At 45.3% G+C, this 25554-nt stretch overlaps 1 protein-coding gene across 5 annotated transcripts in view; it reads right to left on the bottom strand.

The window, feature by feature from the left end:
* Nucleotides 1-25554, bottom strand: part of PABPC4 (poly(A) binding protein cytoplasmic 4) — a 49486-nt gene that overhangs the window by 12069 nt on the left and 11863 nt on the right. For 4 of the 5 annotated variants that reach the window (XM_033953652.1, XM_033953651.1, XM_033953654.1 and 1 more), the window contains 3 exons: nucleotides 18507-18644; nucleotides 16474-16569; nucleotides 16025-16297 (listed from right to left, as the gene is read on the bottom strand). In XM_033953652.1, coding sequence (XP_033809543.1) covers nucleotides 16025-16297; nucleotides 16474-16569; nucleotides 18507-18644 — 507 coding nt within the window. Of the gene's footprint in view, nucleotides 1-16024; nucleotides 16298-16473; nucleotides 16589-18506; nucleotides 18645-25554 lie in introns of those variants that run through there. The other variant, XR_004540256.1, reaches the window with a different exon arrangement.

Genomic DNA, 25554 nt, shown 5'->3' on the forward strand with positions numbered 1-25554 from the left:
GAAGAACTCCAGATAGGAAGAGAAAAAGAAATTGTAGTTCAGCACCCGTGACGCCATCATGGAGTTTTGATAGAATTTTCTACCAAATTTGTCCATTGTTCTCCCCTCTCGGCCCGGCGGTACAGAGGCGTAGACCTGAGAGGGATGAGAGCGTTTAAGAGAGGACTCGACCAGTAGGGATTGGTGAGAGAGTTGAGGGCCCTCGAACCCTTTATGGTGCACGATGCGGTATCGAGCATCGAGTTTGCTGGGAATCGCCGGTATGGAGTACGGTGTTTCGAAACACTGCTTGAAGGTCTGATCCAGCAATTTATGCAGAGGGAGCCGAAGCGACTCCGTTGGAGGGTTAGGTAAATGCATGGTGTCCAGATATTCTTTGGAGTATCGGGAGCCCGTGTCAAGAGTCACATCCAGATCATCCGCCATTTGTCGGAGGAATGATGAGAAAGACAATTGATCCGCCAGCGTCGGTTTGTGAGACGGGCTGGAGGAGGAAGAGGCCTCCGGGTCCATGGACATCGGGGAATGGCAAGGAGAATCGGGTACGGGTGTTTCCTCGTACTCCTGTCCCTCCGGAGGGGATACCTCTGATGAGGAGTATCCCATACGTTGCAGTTTTTTCTGCGGTGACACCTCCGAATGGCGTGAAGAGTGCCAAGATGAGTGTCTGGATCGATGTCCGTCTCGGTGGCGGGACGGAGATCGGGATCGTCTGTGCATCGCATGGTCTCCCGAGGCCCCCAAGTGATGGATAGGGCTGGAAGCGGTGGATCGCAACTGGGGTTGCGATGCGGGTTCTTGCGATGCTACCCAAGTCTGGTAAGGAGTGCGGAAGAACTCTTCCTGACTATGCCCAGGGCTTTGATTATCGATCGGAGGTCTGGTCCCATGTTGGCGCGGAGGCGTAATGGGCTCTAATGGCGGCATATCAGTAAGCGAGGCTTGCCGCATGGGCATCGCCGCCCTCCCCCGTTCATCCTCGTCGGTTGTCGAGGTCGAACGGCGTGGGGGAGGGGGAGGGGCGGACCGCCCCTGTGGACCGGTACCGGGAGGTCACCCTGTATGGCAGCGATGAGCCCGGGTCCGATGGTCTGCATGAGCTCAACGAATTGAGCTTCCAGCATGGACCGTAGCGAAGCCGATAAGGAGGGATCCGCACCGAAAGGGGGTCCTCCTGCACGGTCATCGCGTTCCTTCGAGGTCGAGTGCTTCTGCTTGGTAGCTTTCGGCACTTTGATGACCACTGGTGGTACTGTGGAAGGAAGAGGTACCTGAACCGAGGAGTCCGGGGCAGGCACCGACGTCGAGCTCGTGGATGGTGTCGGGATGAACGATGCCGGTTTCACCACACTCGATGTAGGAGGGGTCGATACCGGTTTCGCACGAACCGGGGAGGTATCAGATGAAGTGGAAGCTGAAGGATCCTTAGCTGCGTCCATCTTGAACATCGACTCCCACAATAGGCAACGCCGTTTGAATGAGCGTGCCGTAAGGGTAGAGCAAGGCCTGCACGATTTCGGAATGTGGTCAGGACCAAGACACTGCAAACAGCGTCGGTGCGGGTCCGTGAGTGAAATCGCGCGTTGGCACTTGCTGCACTTTTTAAACCCGGTGATTGGCCGGGACATAGGCCGGAAAATCTCCCCCGCGAGGTCGAAGCTAGTAGGCCTGAGCCACGTGGCCGGCCCGTTCGACCCGCCGGAGGAAATAATCTTTTTTTTTTTTTTTTTAAACTGAAAAAGAAATGTACTATTAAGAATTAAAAGAAAGCGAAAAACGCGGACAAGGAAGGCAAATTTAACTGAATTCAGCTAGCGCATGATGAAGTTGAACTTCTCAGCTCCGCGGAAAGAAAAGAACTGAGGAGACACGCCCGGCTCTCCGGGCGGGAAGGCACCGGCGCATGCGCGGTGCGGGCATCTCGAAACTTTTAAGTTTCTACAAGCAACACGTGCTTGTGAGACGTCCGTATCGGGCTCTGTCTGATGACATCACCCACTAGTGAGAATACCTGCCTGCTTGTCCTGGGATAATAATATGTAATAAAGTAGAATACAATATGCCCTCAATATAATACAGATATGGGAGAAGGATCCCAAATAATAAATCAATAATCCAGCACTACAGTCACTAATACCCATATTCACGCCAGTTCTGATCTCATCCCGCAGAAGATTAACAAGACCAGCTTAGATAACCACATTTTTTCTGTTCAGTTCCAGATAAACTGAGTTCCACAATGGCTGGGAATGCAGGTACATCTAACAAAGCTTGTTCTGATTTTAATGATCTTTGCGCCTCATACTGAGAGAGTAACATTACAGTAACGTGTATAGCAGCTGAGCTTCATGAAGCATGTGAAAACTATTGAAAAGGCTTCCACAGAGAGCCAATGACGACCAGGAAGGATCATACTTTCTCTACAGCTGCTTCAGTCTCAGAGCAGGAAGGCCACAGTTTATGGCATTACAATAATTTGTTAGTCCCTCCAAGTACTAGTGCATAAACTACAACAAGAAAACAAATTTGCTTACCTGTAATAGGTGTTCTCCGTAGACAGAAGGGGAATGCAGCCATACTTGCTGGCGATGTCCTCCAACTGAACCTGCGTGCCAGCGCTCTCCCATAGCTACAGTAGTTTTGTTTTTTTAAACTACGGAGCATGAGCTCCACCCTCCGGCTATTCAGTTATGTCACTAGCTTAGGTAACCAATGTTCTTGAGGGATGGAGGGTGGGCAAGTGTGGCTGCATTCCCTTGCTGTCTACGGAGAACACCTGTTAAAGGAAAGCAACTTTGTTTTCTCCAGAGAAAAGCAGGAAAAATGCAGGCACACTTGCTGGTAAGTCCCTAGCTTGAATTAGAAAAGGGAGGATGAAATAATATATAGTGCAAATAAATTGTAGAGGACTGATTGTCCAAATTGAACATCTTGCGATGAACTCTGGTCTAAACAATAATATTTAGTGAATGTATGAACGGAGGACAAGTCGCTGCTTTGTAGATATCCTGAATTGGAATTGATCTCAAGTTTGCAATTAATGAAGCTGTTGCTCATACTTGATGTATCCAATTTGTCCAGAAGGAGATAGGGAAGCTCTATTATAACAAAAAGAGATGCACTGAGCAATCCACGAGGAGATAATATGTTTAGGAATTGCGTTTCCTTGAGTGGCTGAATTGAAGGAAACAAAAAGTTGATTAGTGGTGCGGATAGCCGCAGTCCTGTCCAGGGAGAAAAGTAATGCCCTTCTGCAATCTAATGTATGTAGAGTTTGCTCCGCTGAAGAATCATGTGGAGGAGGAAACAATGATGGTAATGTTATGGCCTGATTAATGTGAAAACTTTGGATGAGTATGAAAAAGTACTTTATTAGGAAAAAAATTGAAGATATGGGACTAGTGCTTGCAATTCACTAACTCTTCTTGCCAAAGTAAGGGCTAGTAAAAAGGCTGTCTTCCATGTCAAGAACTGAAGTGTAGCAGATCCCAAAGGTTCAAAAGGATCAACTGGTCCAAAACAATGCTAAGGTCCCAGGCTAAAGGTGGAGTACGAAGATGGAAAGTCAAATATCCATGAACCCTGTGTAGGGCGTTTTCTATTAACAAATTCAAAGTGGTCAAGAAACTAACTAGGTAACAGACCATGTAAAAAGACTTAAAACATATACAACCAAACTTAAACAATATTCTCGCCTTAATTGGCAACCAGTGCAAGTTTTGGTAAGATTTTGTCATATGGTCGAATTTTTTCAGACTGAATATCAAACGAACAGCGGTATTTTGAATAACTTGCAACTTCTTGATGTTTGTTTTTTTGTTTTTTTTAACAGACTGACAAAGGATGTTACAGTAATCTAAAGTAACATAGTAAATGATGGCACTCCCACACATATAGCAGGACATACCACTGATATGATCCTCATCTCAAAAACCCTCTCAACAAATTTTATCAATCAACAAACTTGCCCTCTCCCTTACACAGACCATTTCCTAATCTCCTTCAATCATCACGTCCCAGGTAAAACCTTATACCAACCTATGCATACCTACAATTCCCGGGACTGCAGTAAACTTATTTATCCCAGGACAAGCAGGCAGCATACTCTCAACATGTGGGTGACGTCACCAACGGAGCACCGCAGCAGACAGCCTCGCAAGCAGACTTGCTTGAAGATCTTTTAAGAGTTTACGAGTGCTGCACCGCGCATGCGTGAGTGCCTTCCCGCCCGAGTTAGGGCGCGCATCTCCTGCGAGGTACCTCAGTTCAATGTTTTCTGTGGAGCCGAGAAGTCCTGTTTGCTTCAGCTCTGCATTTCTTCGTTGCCTTCTCGCACTGCGGCTTTGTTATTTTTCTGAAGTCACTGTGCCAGCGCGTCTTGTAAGTTTTACTTCTAAAAAAAAAAAATTTCCTTCGTCTTTTTCGGGCCGGCGGCCTCTGGGCTTAGGCCCTGCTGCCGAACCTCATTCATTCGCCAGTTTCTATTTTTCTATGTCCAGGCCTCTTACCAGTTTTAAAAAGTATAGCCAGTGCAGTTGGGTCATTTCAATCACCAACCCTCATCGTTGGGGTATTGCCTGTCTGGGACCGGAACATTGTCCCGACACTTGTCCACACTGTGCTACCCTTCAACCTCGAGCCCTTCGCAGACGCCGTGCTAAAATTCTTCAACTGTTTGGCACTATGGAGCAGTCTGTGGATAAGGCCTCGGCCTCGACTTCCAAGACCTCAACTCCCGTAGTGGCCTCGACTAAGGCCTCGACCTCGGCCTCGTCTGTGGTCCCTCCTAAGGTTTCATTTATGGGTAAGTCTCCTGTTTCTCCTTCAGGTACCCTTCCTAAGAAGCCTCCAGAGTCTCAGGCATTCCAGGCAGTGAGTGGAGTCCTGCCAGCCTCTGAGACCTCCAGCTAAGCGTGGTTCCAAACATAGGGAATACTCATCCTCGAGGTTGCCCTCCTTGGAGCACACTGCTGCACCTTCTAGACCTGATCCCTTGGTCTCGGTGCCTATGTTCGAGGACATGTTAAAAGCCATTTTGACCACTCGGATTACCTCAGTCCTGGCTCAACTTGTCCCTGCCTCAACCCTGCTTCCTATGAGACAGCCTGAGCCTCCTGTCGAAGCACCTCGAGGCAAGCCTCGAAAATCTCATCGTTTATCCTCCAGTGACTCTTCGCCTCATCCTTCCAGATCAGTCGCCTGCACATCAATTGAGGCACCAATCGAAGCATACCTCGACCTTGAGGCACCTTGCTGCCAAGCAGAGTCCGCAGTCTTCTCTCACACACAAGGACTCATCTCCTCATAGTACTGAGTCTTCTATGCCTCGTTTATCGAAGGCCGTCGAGGCTCCTTCGAGACCTAAACACAAGTCTCGGTCTCGCAAGTCTTCTACACCTGCTGCTTCATCTCGAAGCCCATCCAGGCCAAGGATCCCTCCATCGAGACCATCTGCGAGGGAACCTTCTCCACCTGCCTCGAGCCAATCCGTCCCTCAGATTCTGGGGACTTCTCCATCAAGGTTTCTGAAGCGCAAACACTCTCTGACTCCTCCTATGACAGGCAGTGGAGCTTCTTCAGTGACCATGGCGCTAGATTCTGAAATGCCTTCTCAATATTCCAGAGAATCTTCACCATCTTATTCGGCTGTTCCCAAGTCTCGGTCTCCTTCTCCTGAGGAACGCTCCACCTCAAAGTCCTCCTCGTTTGCGAGGTTTGTCTTTGATATGGGTCAGGCTCTTCACCTGGATCTACACTCTGAATCTAAGTACACTCCTGAGTACCTGGCTGACATGGAGTTGCCTCATCCACCCAAGGAAACTTTGAGGCTTCCCATGACTCCTGTGTTAAAACAAATGTTTCTCAGATATATGGAAACCCCTTACTCTATTCCGGCCATACCTTCTAAGATGGAATCTAGGTATTGCATGGTTCCTTGCAAGGGGTTTGAAAAACCGCAGTTATCTCACCAATCCTTAGTGGTGGAATCTTCATTAAAGAAAGCTCAACCCTCTAAGGTCTACGCTGCGGTGCCTCCAGGCAGGGAAGGCCGCACCATGGACAAGTTCAGCTGCAGGCTCTATCAGAATTCCATGAAGGCTAATCGAATTCAACTACAATTACATCTTCACCTCTTATTTTAATCACTACCTTAAAGTAATGCCTAAGTTTTTTCCTGCTCTTGAGGAGCAATGTCTTCCAGAGTTCAAACAGATTCTTCACATTCTATCACAAATTTGCCTCTTCATGCTACAAGCCACGTACGATGCCTTTGAGTTATCATCCAGGGTTACTGCTTTTGCTGTGGCTATGCGTCGCCTCGCTTGGCTCCGCATTGTGGATATGGACTCCAATTTGCAAGACCGTTTAGCAAACTTGCCTTGCCAAGGAAATGAACTTTTTGATGATTCCATCGAGGCTGCTACTAAGCGTCTCTCTGAACATGAGCGCTCCTTTGCCTCCTTGATCCAGCCAAAGGCTAAGACTCCACCTGCTCGGCCTTACAAGCCTCCACCGCGTTGTTATCCTCAAAAAACGCCTCCAGCTTTCTCCATGCCTCCGCCTAGAAAGCCGCCACAGTAGCAGAGACAGCCGCCACAGTAGCAGAGACAGCAAAAACCTCAGACTCCTGCTGCGGCTAAACCGGTTCAGTCTTTTTGATATTCTCAGTCTGAGCATACCAACCTCCATCCATCAGACTTCTCTTCTGCCCATAGGAGGTCGGCTTCACCATTTTTATCACCAGTAGGAGCTGATCACCTTAGATCTCTGGGTTCTCAACATCCTTCAGGAGGGATACTTTTACTTTCTTCAAGTACCTCCAGATCTCCCTCCAACAGTTTCCTTCCAGTTCGTTGCAACTTCCCCTTCTCCTTCAGGAAGCTCAGGCTCTTCTTCGACTTCGAGCTGTCGAGGAGGTTCCTTTGAACCAACGAGACACGGGGTTCTATTCCCGTTATTTTCTAATCCCAAAGAAGACGGGGGATTTGCGACCTATTCTGGATCTCCGAGCCCTCAATAAATTTCTAGTCAAAGAGAAGGTTCAGATGCTCTCTTTACCAACTCTGTACCCCCTGATGGATCAAGGGGATTGGTTATGCTCTCTGGATCTCAAAGAGGTTTACACTCATATCCCAATTCATCCAGCCTCTCACAAATTTTTAAGATTTCGGGTGGGGAATCTTCATCTTCAATACCGAGTTCTTCCTTTCAGACTCGCATCATCCCCCAGAGTTTTCACGAAATGTCTGGTGGTGGTAGCTGCAGCCCTGCGTACCCAGGGTCTTCAAGTATTTCCATATCTCGATGACTGGCTCATCAAAGCTCCCTCTCAACAAGGGGTTATTGCAGTGACTCGACAGACTATTACGTTCCTCCAATGTCTGGGGTTCGAAGTCAATTTTCCAAAATCCCAGTTGGACCCCTCTCAAACTCTTCAGTTTATCGGGCCCAAACTGGATACTCTCTGGTTCAGAGCGTTCCTGCCTCAACCACGCCAAGATGCTCTCATTCGCCTTTGTCATCAAGTGTCTGCCCTCACATCAATCTCAGCACGACACATGATGATTCTACTCAGTCACATGGCCTCTACAGTTCATGTGACTCCTTTTGCCAGACTTCACCTTCAAATACCTCAGTGGACTCTGGCATCTCAGTGGCAGCAAGCTTCAGATCCACTCTCTCAACACATCACAGTAATTCCTTTGTTGAGACAGTCTCTCCACTGTGGATGCTCTCTTCCAATCTTTCCAGAGGTATGCTTTTCCACACTCTCCCTCATCAGAAGGTTCTCACAACAGACTCTTCAACCTACGCTTGGGGAGTCCACCTCGACGGTCACCTTACTCAAGGCCATTGGTCCAGCACATACCGTCTCTGTCATATCAATCTGTTGGAACTCAGAGCGATTTTCAATGCTCTCAAAGCTTTTCAGCATCTTCTTCATGATCAGGTAGTCCTTGTCCGGATGGACAACCAAGTCGCCGTGTACTATGTCAACAAGCAGGGAAGCATGGGATCCCTCTCCCTTTGCCAAGAAGCTCTGAAACTGTGGAATTGGACAGTTCAGCAAAACATCTTTCTCAGAGCTGTATACATTCAAGGTCAACACAATTGTCTGGCAGATAAATTGAGTCGTCTTCTACAACCTCACGAGAATGGACACTCAATTCCTCACCTCTTCGTCATGTGTTTGCTCAAAGGGGGACTCCAGGATATATTCCCCTCATCGCCTCGAGGTAGATATGTTCCTTCTGGAATGGATAGATCGTTTCTCTATGCCTTCCCTCTGATCCTCAAGACTCTTGTCAAACTCAAGACAGAACATGCCACCATGATTCTGATAGCTCCTCAGTGGTCCAGACAACCGTGGTACTCCCTTCTACTTCAACTCAGCACCAGGGAGCCTCTGCTTCTACCAGTTTTTCCCTCTCTGCTTACACAGAGTCAGGGGTCTTTGCTTCATCCCAACTGGCAGTCTCTACACTTAACAGCTTGGTATCTTTCAACCTAACTGCTTCTCTACAGTTTTCTCAGTCTGTACAGGACATTTTGAAGGCTTCTAGAAAGCCGTCCACTCAGCAGTGTTATGACCAGAAATGGACTAGATTTTCTGCTTGGTGTACTACTCGACACATGGAGCCAATGTCTACCTCCTTGTCTTCAGTTTTGGATTATTTACTTCAATTACCGCACTTGGTCTCAAGTCCACATCTATCCAAGTCCATCTCAGTGCGATTGCTGCTTTCCATCAGCCTCTTGATGGGAAACCCCTGTCTGCACAAGCCTCTATTTGAACCAACTGATAAGGCTCATCTAAAGTATCTCACTTGGAAAGTGGTGTTCCTCATTACCCTCACGTCTGCAAGAGTCAGTGAGTTACAAGCTTTAGTTGCGGATCCACCCTTCACAGTTTTCCATCAAGACAAGGTGGTCCTCCATACTCATCCTAAATTCTTACCTAAAGTTATTTCAGAATTTCATATTAATCAATCTATTGTTCTTCCAGTATTTTTTCCAAAGCCTCATTCTCATCCCAGAGAAATAGCGCTTCATACTCTGGACTGTAAACGTGCTTTGGCTTTCTACTTGCAACGCACTCAACCTCACAGAACGGCTCCTCAACTTTTCATCTCCTTTGATCCAAATAAGTTGGGATGTCCTGTCTCGAAGCAAACCATCTACAACTGGATGGCTGCTTGCATCTCTTTCTGTCACGCTCAGGCTGGTCTGCAGGGTTGAGTCACGGGCCACAGAGTTAGAGAAATGGTGGCATCTGTAGCTTTCCTCAGATCAGCTCCTATTGAGGAAATCTGCAAGGCTGCCACTTGGTCCTTGGTTCATACATTCACCTCTCATAATTGTCTGGATACTTTCTCCAGGAGGGACGGCCATTTTGGCCAGTCCATTTTACAACATTTGTTTTCCTAACCTGCCAACTCTCCCTCCATCCCATTATGCTTAGCTTGGAGGTCACCCACATGTTGAGAATATGCTGCCTGCTTGTCCAGGGATAAAGCAGTTACTTACCGTAACAGTTGTCATCCAGGGACAGCAGGCAGATATTCTCACAACCCACCCACCTCCCCTGGTTGGCTTCTTAGCTAGCTATCTGAACTGAGGTACCTCACAGGAGATGTGCGCCCTAACTCGGGCAGGAAGGCACTCACACATGCGCGGTGCAGCACTCGTAAGCTCTTAAAAGATCTTCAAGCAAGTCTTCTTACGAGGCTGTCCACTGCGGGGCTCCGTTGGTGACGTCACCCACATGTTGAGAATATCTGCCTGCTGTCCCTGGATAACAACTGTTACGGTAAGTAACTGTGCTTTCTTCAGCAACTAAGGACACACTCAAACTTAACATAGAAGGCTTTTCCAAACTTGAATTAGAAGATCAATCCACACTCTGGATCTCATCCACACAAACTCTAATGGACACCTTAGCACCTACCAAACAACAAACCTCTGCCTCAGTATCAAAGAAGAAGCCTTGGTAATCTCAAGAATTAGCTCTCCTTCGTCGTCAGCTTTGATCTTCAGAACATCAATGGAGACAACATCATTCCCCCTCAACACTTAGAGATTACAAGGAAAGTGCCTTTCTCTATAAACTCGTTATTCAGAAAGTAAAGAAAGAATATTATTCCAAGGCATGTAACTCTTCTGCTGTTTATGCTATAGTCAGCTTCCTCTCCTCACAGACCAACAAAAGGATCATCTCGCTAAACAGGCCATCAGCTCAGGATCTAGCAACCTTTTTTGACAACAAAATCAAAACTGTCCGAAATAACCTGCAATATTCTTTAAACCCTCTGCCCCCTGATTCATCCAACTCCAAAATTCATCTCTCTTTCAGCTCCCTAACAAAATTTAATACTCCATCTACAGAAGACATCTATCGAACAATACAGACTATAAATACATCAAATAACTCTTTAGAATCAATATCTCTCACTCTTAAAAAACACTTCCCCATCTTCGGTCCATTCATTCAAGAAATGATAAGCAAAAGTCTTCATTCTGGAATCATCCCAAAGCCTTGGAAATTGGCCACTGTATTCCCCCAAGCTCAAATTAGCAAATTCTTCACAAGATCAGTGCTCAAGCTATTAACCTATAGCAAACCTTCCCTTTGTATCCAAGATCACAGAAAAATTGGTATTAATCAACTCTCTTCTTTTCTAGAAAAAACTAATGCTTTCCACCCCAATCAAGCTGGTTTTCGTCCTCACCTTTCAACAGAACTCAGCTATGCATTACTTCAGAGATCATTGTAAACATATCCTATTAATATCACTGGACTCATAGTAGCTTTTGACACAATTGATCATACTCTACTTCTCAGAAGATTGCAAGCCACTGGAATTTCTGGAACGGTACTTAACTAGTTTTCTTCATATTTCCAGGACCATACATACCAAGCAAGCTTTAATAACTCAATATCATCAACTGTCCCCCAATATCAATAACTTAATATCATCAACCGTTGCTCTTCAACTTCTTCTTAGCTCCATTATTAACACTTGCCCAATGCATAGGATTCAATGTATTTGCCTATGCTGATGACATCCAACTGCTCCACCCCTTAACCCTCAAGTTGCAGAAGAGATTCAAGAAATAAACTGCAAATTGACAAAAATTAGCATTTAACTTCATGAAAACATGCTTGTATTGAACATCTCTAAAACCAAAGGCATTCTATTCCCAACCTCAGATGTGGAAGACCTAACTTTGACAATTAGTATAGACAACACACTGATTCAAATGGATACAAAAGTCAAACTTTTGGGAATAATCCTGGATAAAAATGTTATCTTCTATGAGCAAATCAGTTCAGTCATTCAGAAGTGCTTCTTTAAACTAAAACTCATGTTCAATCACATCGCTCCTTGACCCACCTTCCATTAACATCCTTATTCACTCATTAGTCATCTCACATATCGACTACTTTAACTCTCTGTACCAAGGAATAATGCAGAAAGAAATTCACCGACTCCAAATTCTGCAAAATACATCAATCAAACTTATCTACAAAGCAAAGAAATTCGATCATGTTGCTCCCCCCTCCTCCGTGATGCTCATTGGCTATCCATAACGTATTGCATCACCTTCAAAATACTTCTCCTTACTTACAAAACCAAACACACACACATTCCTGCATTCATTGATAAACATTTGATTCCCTACTCTTCCACTAGATCACTATGATCCAACAACCAGAATTTGCTAGTAATTCCCTCTGCCCGTGAACTATTTTATGATACCTCAAAAAGCTAGTTTTCAGCTACCGCTCCCATACTTTGGAACGCACTACCACTAGACATCAAGCTAGCACCTTCTCTGGAAAAATTCTGATCCAAAATCAAAACCTCTTTCTTCAAGGATACCTACATTGCCTGAGATTACTCTTCTTCTCCAAACATGGATGGACGCATTAGCAGAGAACATCAAACAGTTCCTAAGAAGTGACCCCCTACCCTTTTGTGCTTTCCCTCCCCACCTCACTTTCATTTCATTTTTTTTTTTTAATATATAATATTTCTTTATTGAGCAAACCAGTACACACAGAACATAATAGAGTAAAGGGACATCCATCAATCCAGAAAAAACCGCCCTACCGGGCATACAGAGAGCAAAGGTCATAAACACAACCAAGATCAGATGTCTCAGGAACAAGAGGTGCTCAATACACTTTTCCATGTAAAACCCTCGGAAAACCCCCCCAGGACATATCGTACCACCCCAATACTATAACATACATTAGAATACACCGTAGAAAACCGGATCCAAACCACCCCCCAACCCCTCCACCCACCCCTACTCCCGACCTGTGAAATATATATACGAAATACACAAAATAGACAAAAAATAGACAAAATGGGGAGGAAAACTAGGTCAAAAAGGGAAGAAGAAGAGGAAAAAATAAAGAGAAAGAGAAATGAACCCCATAAGAGAATCTAAGTAAGAATGAGTCTGAAGAGGGAGAGTACAGAAGAGGACAGAAGACCCCAGTAGATGCTAACAGTTCAATAGTAGACTCCTCTCGCGATGGGGAAGGGACAGCCAATACTCCTCCCATACATCCTGAAATCGAGACCACCTTTGTTCATCCCGAGTGCCAGCAGCCTGTCTTTCCAAGAGAGCTAAGTCATAAAGAGACCCCAGCCATCGAGAGAAAGAGGGAGCATGCGGCTCTCGCCAAAAAGTCAAAATGGCTTTCTTAGCCAGCAAAAGGGCCTTAGAAATCAACTGCCGCTGCCCAACAGTGCAACCATGAAGCTCCGCCTTCTGGTAAAAAAGAGCTACACAGGGGTTACAGCTCGGAAGCCCATGAACCTAGGAGGACAAGAAGACCCAAATACGCTGCCAAAAGGCTTGCACAGAGGGGCACTCCCAAAACATATGCCCCAGGGAAGCAGGATTTACGGGACATTTGGGGCACCCCGCATGAGCTGCAATACCGGCCCGGTGTGCTCTGTGAGGGGAGATAAAAGCCCTGTGAAGGAATTTATATTCTTGTTCCCTATGTAACATGTTACATGATATGGTGCGCAAATGGACAAAGCAGCGAGAGATCAATGCAGACGGAACTATGCAGCCTAAGTCAGCACTCCATGCCCCTGCCAACCAATCAGCCCGTTCGGTCTGTAGCGGGGAGCCCAGAGCATCAACATGATAGCGAAGACGTGGAGCCGTGTCCTCCCCCAACGCCAAACACCTAAGATCCCGTGCCACAGATCCGCTCAACCGATCCCCAGAGAAGCTGCGGACATAATGTCGGAGCTGGAAGAAGCCAAAAGCGTCCACCCTATCCAGCCCATACAGCGACCCCAATTCGGCAGAAGAAAGGAGATCACCCCCATCGGAGAGAGCATCCCCTATTCTACGAACTCCATGTGCATGCCAAATCCTAAACACCTTGCTGTCACTGCCCGGTTTAAAATGCAAATTACCCACCAGTGGTAGAAGAAGAGTTATGTTAGAGTTAATGCCCAAATGCTTACAAAGTAATTTCCAAATGTGTCTCTTCATTTCATTTTTATCTCGATGTAATTATATTCCCCAGTATCCCTTCCCACTACTTATGTCAGTTCTTGCCTGTTTTTAACTCCCGTTTTATTTGATTATACATGATATTGTTTTTAACTTTTCTCTCTCTCTTTATTATAGTTACTCATATATAACTTATTGTAAACTGTTTAGATCAGTGTTCTTCAAACTTCTGAACCTATGGACCAGCGGAAATAAAATAATTATTTTGTGGACCGGCATCAGTTCACGGACCAGCAGTTGAAGAACACTGGGCTAAGTCGTGGGCCACACCCCGCCCCCATAATAGTACTAATTGTAACACCATTTTTTCCATTCATTTTTCATATATATATATATATATATATATATATATATATATATATACATACATACACACACATACATATATAATCGTATTAACAACACATATGGCTCCTTTTACTAAGCTGTAATAGCATTTTTAGCGCATGCTAAACCCGAGCTACGCGGTTAGAACTAACGCCAGCTCAATGCTGACGTTAAGGTCTAGCGCGCGCTAAAACCGCTATCACAGCTTAGTAAAAGGAGCCTAAAATGGTTAACCACAAAATTACACTACACAAAGCACACTGAATGCTTCTCAATATTCATTCCTACTAGAACACAGATAACCCCATGCAAATATGGGACCAAAACTAAAAGTACTAATATATGCAAACAAACCCTAAGATGCAAGACTCTGCATGCAGTACAGTCCCAAAGAAAAAGAAACAAATGCATTTCTTCCTGAACAGATAGCAGATGTAAATCAATCACTAAATTAAAAAATAAAATCATTCCCCCTACCGTTATTGTCTCCCTTGCCTTCTGGCCTTCCCCCCGGTGTTATCTTTGGGCCAGCTTCCTCTTCCTCAGTGCTTCAGTGCACAAAGCCATGAGCAGCAGCTCCTCACGCGTCCCGCGCCTCAGGACACACGTTGGAGCTTCTGCCCACGGCTTTGTACACTGGAGCACTGAGGAAGAGGGAGCCGGCCTGAAGACAATGCTGCATCGATCGCAACATGGACCGGCGGCTGAAGAGCACTGTTTGGGGCCCGATGCATGTGCCGGCCCTGTGGACCGGCAGGAAATTTCTGCAGACCAGCGATTAAAGAACACTGGTTTATATAATGCTTGATAGACTGTATATCAAATGACAAATAAACTTGGAAACTTAGAATAAGCCTAAAGGAGGAAAGGTCAAAATAAGGCCTAATTGTTTGAAGCTTCCATAACAGAAAATAACATTTTCTAAGAGAGTGTTAATGTGAATATCAAATGATATGATAAATTTTGATCAAAGTGAATTCCCAAAATTTTAATAACTGGTAGAATGGAATATGTTATCCCATTCAAATTTATGGAATCCTCCTTGATCTTATTTGAAGAAGCCCAGAAAAATTTGTTTTGTCCTCAAGAGCTAAACAGTCTGATTGCTGTGATTTTAACCTGCTTGAACTTAGAATTGCTTGGAACTGAGCACTCAAGCAGCCATTTGAGTCCAATGACGTCACCTCTGGGCTGAGGTTTTCAACAAATCATCTTCCATGACTCCAAGATCTTTTTCTTGGGCAGAATTCAACATTTTGCACTTGTACTTGGGATTATTTTCCACTTTGCATTTAGATGTCTAGTTTCACAAGATCCTTCTGAGAGTCCTCATAATTTTAAGCCATTTTAATGAATTTAAATAATTTTATCATTCACAAATTTGATCATCTCACTCACCATTCCTATCAGAACATTGAAGCACCCCTCCAGCGACCCTTTACCATGTGGGTAACTGATTATTTAGCCCTACTCTTTTAGTCAAGTTTGTAATCCTCAACACTGCATTTTCTCATATCCCATGACTATCTGCTAAGCTGCATCTCATGGAAAACTTTTGTCAATACCTTCTGAAAATTCAAATACACTAATTCAACCTGCTCACCATTTTCCACTTGTTTGTCTATAGCTTAAATCAAAATCAAACTGATAAGGCAAGATCTTGGACTCATTTCTATTACGTTGCGTCTATCTATATGGGCAGTATTTTTATTTTTGTTTCCTGAATCACCCTGGCACAGCACTCCAATTCTCAGGTATCATGGCTGATTACTAGTAACCTATTAATATTTTCACCTTCAAACTCTTTCCGGACTCTGGGATGAATACCATCCAAGTCCTGTCAGGTGCTTTAGTTGTCCTGAAATAATCACCAATGAAGAAGGTTTCCAATGTCAGAATGACACCAATATCCTCCCGAGTAAAGCCTGAGGCAGAGCAATCATTTAGTTTTTTCTGTTAGCATCCCTTTTAGATATAGCACTAATCCCTTCCTTCCTCCATCACATATCTCTAAATCACCCTCATCAGAGATAGTACAAAACAGCAGAGGTAGTACTGATCTTCCCCTCCATAAAATGCAATATAGCAGCCCATGAAACATGCGCGGACACAGCTCCCCAGCCCAGAGTCATGTACCGGCTCTCACCTGAGGCACTGCTGGCATGAAGTATCCCCCAGCAGCTGGCTGGAACTGGTTGATGATGGTGCTTGCAGGCAGGGCTCGCATGCCTGCAATGCGTTGCATGTACTGACTGGTGAGATGTGCCTTCCTCTCCTCTTTCCTTTGCGCAAGTGCCACATAGAGGGGCTTAGAACCCACAATGCGTCCATTCATCTCTGTGACAGCTTTGGTGGCCTCTTCCGGTGAGGAGAAACACACAAAGCCAAAGCCTTTACTTCGCCCATCCTCTAGCATCACCTGCAACAGGACAGTCAAAGCGTAATGTTGCAGCACAAGAGAACCTGATCAGCATTATCTGGACATAGTATTCCAACCGTGGGGGCAGCACTGTCCAGGCAAGGGTCACACCTCTGGGATGCAAGAGTAAGGCATTGTTTTTGTGGCTAGATGTTTAATGCCTGGCTTTTTGTTACCTTGGCACTGGTAATAGATCCAAACGGAGAGAACTCGTTCCTCAATTTCTCGTCATCAATGGTGTCATCTAGGTTCTTAATATACAGATTCACACCCTGAAAGAAGAGATACCATCTGAGGAAAAGGCAGGAAGAAGAAAGGGAAGAGATGACAGGACAGTGCAAGAAAACAGAAGGGCAGGGAAGAAAGGAGAGATGGTGAACTTAAAGTGAGAATCCATGTCAAGTCATGATCCACTCTACAAACTAACAGATGTTTTGTGGCCTCCTGGCTTAAAATTCCTGTTATTAACTTCTAGAACACTAGTAGCTCTAGCTTCTAGGGATATGCAGGTTGACAGGGAAATACCTAATGTACGTGAGCTGAAGTGAGTGCAGTGGCTACCTAGGGTCGATCATTTTTTAACACCCCTCCCCCCATATAAAAATATATATTTTTAGAATTAACCATTAATGGGCAGAAAAGAAACAGGCAGTGAAATATTTCTATTATTGAACCATCATGCCAGTAAAAACAAACAGTGTCTAGGTGCTATGTGTAATGTTAGATAGGAGGCTTTCCACGGAGCCAGCAGCAATTTCCCCTCTGTATCGCTCATACATTAACACAGAAGAGTGATTGCCTAGGCGCTTGTATTTCTTCAGATGTCTATTTGGGCTTTTGGCGTAATTCAAACATAAGCAAAGCCTCTGCTGGGTCAGACCTAAGGTCCATCGTGCCCAGCAGTCAGCTCACGCGGCGGCCCAACAGGTCCAGGACCTGTGTAGTAATCCTCTAACTATACCCCTCTATCCCTTTTTCCAGCAGGAAATTGTCCAATCCTTTCTTGAACCCCAGTACCGTGCTCTGTCCTATTACGCCCTCTGGAAGCTAGGTGTGCTTTTTTTTTCTGGGCAGACTTCTGCCTGCTATTTGAAGCTGTTGTATCTGGCCAGCCAAATTAGACAGCACTGAAAATAGATGAGCCACCTAACTTTCTTTGACCTAACCCTGCCCCAAATGTGAAGAGGTACTTAGGGAGTTAACTTTAACTACTGATCTGAAGAAAGATAGTCAAAGTTTTATAAAACTGACCCCCACTGCTGCTTGCCTGCAAAAGAGAGCTGAGAAGGGGGGTTTCTAAATTTTCTCAGGGCTGCAGCAAAGGTGTAGGGCAGGGGTAGGGAACTCCGGTCCTCGAGAGCCGTTTTCCAGTCGGGTTTTCAGGATTTCCCCAATGAATATGCATGAGATCTATTTGCATGCACTGCTTTCAATGCATATTCATTGGGGAAATCCTGAAAACCCGACTGGAATACGGCTCTTGAGGACTGGAATCCCTACCCCTGGTGTAGGGGAACCTAGGAAAAGCTTCAGCTTTGCACTCACTCCCAATTAACTGTCCCATTCTCTAGCCCATCTTATCCCCAGGGGTTTCATAATTAAATTCTACAGTTACGATTACCCCCAAACCTTTACCAGAAAACTTCTGAAGAAAATGGACATAATGTTTTGTTCACCTAGCAGTTAAGCTAGCCTTGCTTCATCTTCCATAAGCTTTACTCAATTGCCTCAATCTTAAGAAAAAAATATCAGGTTTCATGAACATTCCATTACTTTTTCTTTTCTTATTTGAGTCCTGCTTGCCTGCAGACTTCAGGCCACCGCCGCGCAGTCAGTAGAAAATGCTGCTTTCAGTGGCACTGGACGCTTTCCCTCTCTGCGTCAGCTTCCTGACCCCGCAGAGGCAGGATGTTGCAGAGGGAAAGCTTCCAGGTCGCTGATTGCTGTGTCTTCAACTGACTGGTGCTGCCGGTGACCTAATCTGTAGGCTGGCGCTGATGGCTGAAGCATTGGGAACTTAAGAGATCAGAGGAGCAACCCCCCTCCCCCCTTGGTACACCACTGGTGAACTGTTCCCCAACAGGCTGAGATGGGACTCTCTGCAAGTTGTAGTGATGCTCTTTTCATAGGCAGATACATTTCCTAATGAACCCATCTGAGTTAATTGTTGATAAGCTCCAATTAAAGGCAAGCAATTTCACTTTCTCACCTGGTACCTGCTGATTCTCTCCTGTTTTAGCTGCTCAAACTTCCTTTTCAGTTCTGCCTGGCGCTCCACCTTTTTCTGAGCACGACCCACAAACACCATTTTTCCATTGACGTCCTTCCCATTCATCTCCTCCACAGCCTGTGCAGGAAATATACCACCATCAGACTAGAGAAATATCTTAAACTGGCCCAATGTAACCCACACCACAAACACCCACCCCTGCTGACCTTGGTGTAACCCACACCATTAACACCCAAATCCTTCCAACACATGGGCTCTGCCAACCATGGTACAGCCAATTCTGCCAAATTCAGAGTTACTCACAGCATTTAATCAAGCAGAAAATCTGCTCTAGTATTACAGTTCTTGAAGAAGGTAAAGAGGACTGAATGATGGGATAAGTACCTCATGAGTTTGAGGTGGAGGTTGAAGACAGGATGGAAAGTTTTGAATTGGGTAGAGGGGGCTGGGTGAAACCTTTGGACATTGTCCAGTATATTTGTTGAGAGATTCAGGTTTGATCTTTTTGACATATCTTATTAATTGGTCACTGAAATTAGAGTTAGTCCCAGTGTGTCTTCCCTCCCGTGCCGGTCTGATGTTGTCATCACACTGGAAAGTCTGCCGGCCTTGGCAGTGATTCGGCAGTATTGTCTGTGGTTCCCCTTCCTGCGTTCCATCTGCCGTGGTAAGCCCGGGCGGAAACAGGAAGTTGCGCATCATTGGAGACAGACCGCGGAGGGGGAACCACGTACAACATTGCTGAATTGCCAAGGCTGGCAGATTTTTCGGCTTGGCGACATCAGACCGGCTTGGGAGGGAACACATGCTGGGCTGTGAGGCGAGAGGGACTGGCGCTGGAGGGAAAGACATGCTGGGTTGTGAAGAGAGAGAGACTGATCTGGGGTGGTGTGGAGGAAGAGTGAAAAAGATACTTGAAGGGAGAATCGTTGGAAAGAGAAAGGGAGAAATGGTGGACCTGGGGGGAGGGAGGCAGACAAGGGGAGAGATGGGATGGGGCAGTTGGGAAGAGAAAGGGAGAAAAGTTGGATCTGGAGATGGGAGGGAGGGAGAAATATTAGGCCTGGGGATGGAAAGGAGAGAGAGAAAGAGATGCAGCATCTCTTTTTTTCCTTCCATCTCATTGTTCAGCATCATGGGGGAAGGGAAGAACAACAACAGAAAAGAGATGGAGCAAAATGTTGGACCAAGAGGAGAGAGGAGGAGAGATAGTAGGAAATAGGAGGCTGGGAAAGAAGTGAGATGGGAAATGGGAGAGCTACAGAATAAGAGAAGAAGGAAAATTGATAGGTAGCTGAAAATTAAAAAAGGAGAAGGATGAGAAATAGGGCGAGATTTGAGTGGACAGAGGCAGAAAAGAAAAAAGGAGAAAAGTTGAAAGGGAAAAAAAATCAATATTTGGAGACAGGGACTGGAGCAAGAGAGAAAAGGAGAAAAAAAATGGACAGCAGACATTGGAAAGAGAATTAGAAGATAGACAAAATCAGAAAGAGAAACTGGGACCAAAAGCAAAATGACCAGACAACAAAAGGTAGAAAAGAATAAATTAGGTTCTTACCTGCTAATTTCCTTTCTGTTAGCTTGTAGACTGGTATAGTCCTTACGAATGGATAATATGCCTCACTGCTACCAGCAGGTGGAGACTGAGATCAAAACGTGTATCAGTAGAGCATCCCCTCTTGCTACTCCAGTTTGCCGAATAGCCAAGCAGAAGCAAGGAAATTTCTTAACTGAAAACCAGTAAATGACACTCCAAACAGGAGTGTAAGAAAACAACAAACATCTTTAAACAACTGTCGGAAAATGTATATAACTGGATCCTGGAAAGAAAACATCCCCACAGCTCACCAACTAAGCTAGCAGAGCCATCGCTGCTGTTCTTAATTTTCCCCGGCCCTAGAAAAATACTAGAACCCGCAGAAAAAACAAAAATCTGCACGCAAGCAAAAACCCGCAAACACCGCACAAAGACAGATAGGGTGGGGAACTATACCAGTCTACAAGCTAATAGAAAGGAAATTAGCAGGTAAGAACTTAATTTATCCTTCTGTATCGCTTGATAGACCGGTATAGTTCCTTACGGATGGGACATACCAAAGCAGTACCCATCAAGGGTGGAACCCCCGAAGGGCCGACACCAGAACACATGCACCGAATACCGCGTCCCAACGCACTTGAACATCTACACGGTAGTGTCTGACAAAGGAATGCAAAGAAGACCAGACTACAGCCTTGCAAATATCCACTGGAGGCACCAGAGAAGATTCAGCCAAGAAGCTGCCTGACCCCTAGTGGAATGAGCCTTGTGAAATTCCGGAACAGGCTTCTTCAGAAGATAAGAGGAAGCAATAGTCTTCTTAATCCAGTGCGCAATAATAGCCTTAGAAACGCCATCCCCCTTACGAGGACCCACTAGAATGACAAAAAGATGATCTTATTTCCTGATCTCCTGGGTCCTCAGCACATAAGAGCGAACCCTCCCGACTACCCAACACCGGGAGGACTACAGATTGATTGACATGAAAAGGAGAAACCACTTTTGACAGAAAGGAAGAACAGGCCTCAAGACAACCCGCTCCCTAGAAAACTCCATGAAGGGAGCCCTACAAGAGAAAGCCTGCAGCTCAAAAACACATCTAGCTGAAGTAAGGCCACCAAGAAGACCGTTTTGAGAGTAAGGTCCTTCAAAGAGCCGTTGCCCAATGGTTCAAAAGGAGGGTGCACTAGAACTGACAGAACCAGACTGAGATACCAAGATGGAACAGAGGGACTTATGGGAGGTCTGATCAACTTGGCTGCCCGCAGGAAGAGAATCACATCAGGAATGGCAGTCAAATGCTGACCTTTCACAAACCCCCTAAAGGCTGAGAGGGCCGCAAACTGAACCCAGAGAGAAGACCAAGCCAGTCCCTTATCCAGGCTATCCTGCAAAAACTCTAAAGATGTTAGGCAGGGAAGCACGAAAAGAAACCACTCCACATACATCACACCACTCCTCAAATAGATGCCAAACTCACACATAAGCCCGAAAGGTGGAAAGCCACTGGGACCCCCAAGAGAGTTGAGATCACCTTATCTGAATACCCCTTCTTACCTAGGCGACCCCTTTCAAGAGCCAAGCCTTAAGACAAAAGGGACCCAGATCGAACACTGGAATGGGACCCTGAGTTAGAAAGTCGTCCAAGAGAGGCAGAGGAAGAGGATCCACCACCAGATGCCTCACCAGATCCGCGTACCACAGCAGTTGAGGCCAATCCAGAGCCACCAGAACCATGAGACCCAGATGGCGAATTATGCGGAGAAGAACTCTGCCCACTAATGGCCACGGAGGGAACACATACAACAGCCCCTCTGTTGGCCATGGTTGAACCAAGGCCCTCGGCCTGACCATCTCTGCGACGACTGAAGAAGTGGGATGTTTTGATGTTGAGACTTGTGGTCATCAGGTCCATGAAGGGCTGACCCCAAGACTGTACTATCAACTGAAAAGCCACTGGGCTTAGACACCACTCTCTGGGATCTAGCACACGACGACTGAGGAAGACCGCTTGAACATACTCCACTCCGGCTAAGTGAGATGCTGATATTTCTTAAAGATGCGACTCAGCCCAGACCATGAGCTCCTTATTGGTGAGGCCCAACTTTAGTACAGGAAGAGGCGGTCGGAGCATACAGTGAGTGATTTCCTTCACTCGCTGGCACTCCAGCTGTCCTCTCCTGATCTGCGGTTCGCGGTCAGAAAATACGGCGAATGACCGGGACCGCAAACCGCCGACCCCAAATTCACGGGGGAGCACTGTATCCCTATCCCCTTCCAGAATGGGATACAGACGGGCCATAGAGCGCGCAAAGCGAGAAGGGGCTTCCGGCACCTGCCACTGTGTGAGCATGATGTCCCGAATATCCTGATGCATAGGAAAAGAGCTGGAAGCAGAGCAAATCCCCTTAAGCAAGGGGTCCACCGTTTGCGGGGGCTCCAACACAGGGTCTTCAAAGTGCAAAACCGAGAAGACCTGAAGGATTAATTCATGGAGCTTGTCCCGCTGAAAACTGCGCACTACAGACGCATCTTCACCAGCTCGGAGATGCTCGAACCCCTCACCAGCGGAATCTGGCCCCCCAAGAGGATCCTGGAATTCTCCCCAAGGGTCCAGGTCCTCATCAATCACCTCGTGCTCCTCTGGGAAAAAATCCTCATCCCAAGAGACCCTCGGGCATTTGGATGAGAAAGGAGTAGAGGGGAGGAAAACTGCCCTGTGTGGGGCCGCACCGGGGAAGACGTCAACGATAGTCCACAAACAAAGGAGTCCACAAAGTTCCAACAGTGCTAAGAGGGGAGCTGAAAAGCCGCTGAAAAGCCTTACCACCTGCTCCGGAGACTGAGGAAAAATGGAGTAGCAAGAGGGGATACTCTAGGTACGTTAGATAGATTGTGAGCCCACCGGGACAGATAGGGAAAATGCTTGAGTACCTGATTGTAAAAACCGCTTAGATAACCTTGATAAGCGGTATATCAAATCCTAATAAACTTGAAACTTGAAACTCTACTGATATACAAGTTTTGATCTCAGTCTCCACCTGCTGATAGCAGTGAGGCATATTACCCATCCGTAAGGAACTATACCGGTCTATCAAATGATACAGAAAATCATTTTATTTTCTATTTTGTGATTACACTATGTCAGATTTGAAATGTGTATCCTGTCAGAGCTGCTGTTAGACAGCAAGAGTAAACTAGGACTTAAGAGAAGAAATTTATTTTGTATGTAACATATAGACAGCGTGGGGTTGGAGAGGTTGTATCCCTATACTTCTACTAAGACTAACCCCCTCCTTTGCTGGCACATAGAGTAGATTTTGTCGCTGGTGGTGGTGATTGATCCAACGCTCATAGAAGTCCTGTGAGCATTGGAGCAGTTGCTGCCGTTGGGGCCCATGCTGTGTGTTAGTAAAGGAAGGGGTAAGTATCTTAATAAAAAATTTGGCCCTTGACTTAGCCAGTATTTTAGATTTCAGCCCCTTATGTGATTTGAGTTTGACACTCCTGCTTTAGTGTCACACTAGCGTTTTTAGCACCGGTCACCGCGGTAACAGCTCTGATGCTCATAGGAACTGTATGAGCGTCCGAGCTGTTACAGTGGCAGCCGGCGCTAAAAACGCTAGCACAACTTTGTAAAAGGAGGGGTAAATTTGAGAGTTATTTATTTAAAGTTCTTTAAGCTATGTATGGGTAATTGTAACAACGGTGAAACTAAAGTAGATAGAATAGAATTGCTAATCAATGCCATGGATGTGCTTGTTTTTGAGTGAAAATTAACTCAAAACATGTCTTGAAAGTCGACAAGCAAACACGCATTTCATCATCCACCATCTGCAGTCGTTCTCTTATTTTTGTTGTTTTTATTTAATTTCTATCAGAGCTGAAAATCCAAGTTCACAAAGATAAGATGATCCAAATGGTAACAAAGTCTCAATTGCTTTGTTGCTCAAGTTAGGATAACTACTGCAAAAAATAAAATAAATAAAATCACTTGCCATTAGTTTTCAAGGACCAATCACGTCAAAGAATGATGCTTGTCTGGACAGTTGTATCCTTATGCACACAGACGCTCATAACATTGACAGACTCTTGAGTATGTGATATACATGTCATGTATTCTAGCGTATACTTATGAAAGGATCTCTCGGAGAGAGAAAGAGATAATGGTTACTGCGGATGGGAAGACTAGATGGGCCAATCTATGCTTCTAAAGTTAAATTCTGGAATCTCTCGGGGCACACCCAGAATCTCTTCAGGGCATACCAATGTGCTGTGGCACACAGTTTGAGAGACACTGTACTAGAGTCAATAGCGGGTGGGGTGAGAAATCTAGGAGTGTGGCTGGACTCAAGTTTTGGTTTGACAATTCAAGGGCACCATACTGTCAAAACTGCTTATAGTAAAGTGTATTGGGTAAGGGTTTGAAACCGTATTTGTCTTTTCAGGCCACCACCAATGTGATTATATAATTTGTCCTACCTGTGTTTGACTATTGCAATTTTGATAGGGTTATCAAAAAATTTAATCATACAAATTCCAATAGTTCAAAATGGAGCAGCAAAATTTTTACTGGGTAACCCAAAACAAGCGTGTCCTTCTCCAACACTGAAAGAGCTGCATTAGTTCCCAATTGCAAGTAGGGGGAAATTTAAGATTCCCTTACTGACTTGTAAAGTTCTAAAGTCTTCTAAATCGCAATATTTATTGGCTAGGCAAAAAAAAAATATGTGCCAAAAGGGTCATTACATTCCAGACAAGACCCTGTTGGAAATGCCTTCTCCTAATAAGTTAGATATGAGCACATTAGGACAAGATGGTTTTCAGTGATGGAACCCACATGGGTTAAGAGCAGAATCAGATGTACCGTCAGTTGAAAAGAAAGAAGGCGGCACTGCTTTTTAGAAAATCTTTTTATTGAGATCAGTACATTGCTGGCAGTCTTCATTAAGAGAAATTGAGGGTGGGTGAAAGTTATGGGATTTTAATATGTATATATGAAATAATTATTTGTATGTGATGTTGTCTTAAAGCTGTGAATGTATTTTGTAAAACACTTTGAACTGACTTATTAAAGTTTATTGAATACTTGATATCCCGCAAACGGAAAAGGTCACTTTAAGAGAAAGGAATGCCACTCAATCAAATAAAGGACTGTCATACAAGGAGCATAGAGGTGTGGAAGGGGGACAGGGGAAAGGGCAATTAAAGACCATTGGAAGAAAGGTGCTTTCCGAAGGGCTTTAAATTTTGGAAACACTAACTCTAACCAAAGATATGGGAGAAGGCTATTCCAAAGCAGGAGGGATAGAAAAAAACAAGCGTAGACTCATAACGGGAAGAGGGAAGTAGCATAGTACCCGACGGCAGATAAAGACCTGAATGGTCATCCAGTCTGCCCATAAGTTATATCTAATCTACTTGGAATCCAAAGAGCGCAAGGAGCGAGTAGGCATATAGGGGATAGTAACAGAAGGGAAATATGATGAT

The sequence above is a fragment of the Geotrypetes seraphini genome, chromosome 8, assembly GCF_902459505.1.
Source record: "Geotrypetes seraphini chromosome 8, aGeoSer1.1, whole genome shotgun sequence".
Lineage (NCBI taxonomy): Eukaryota > Metazoa > Chordata > Amphibia > Gymnophiona > Dermophiidae > Geotrypetes > Geotrypetes seraphini.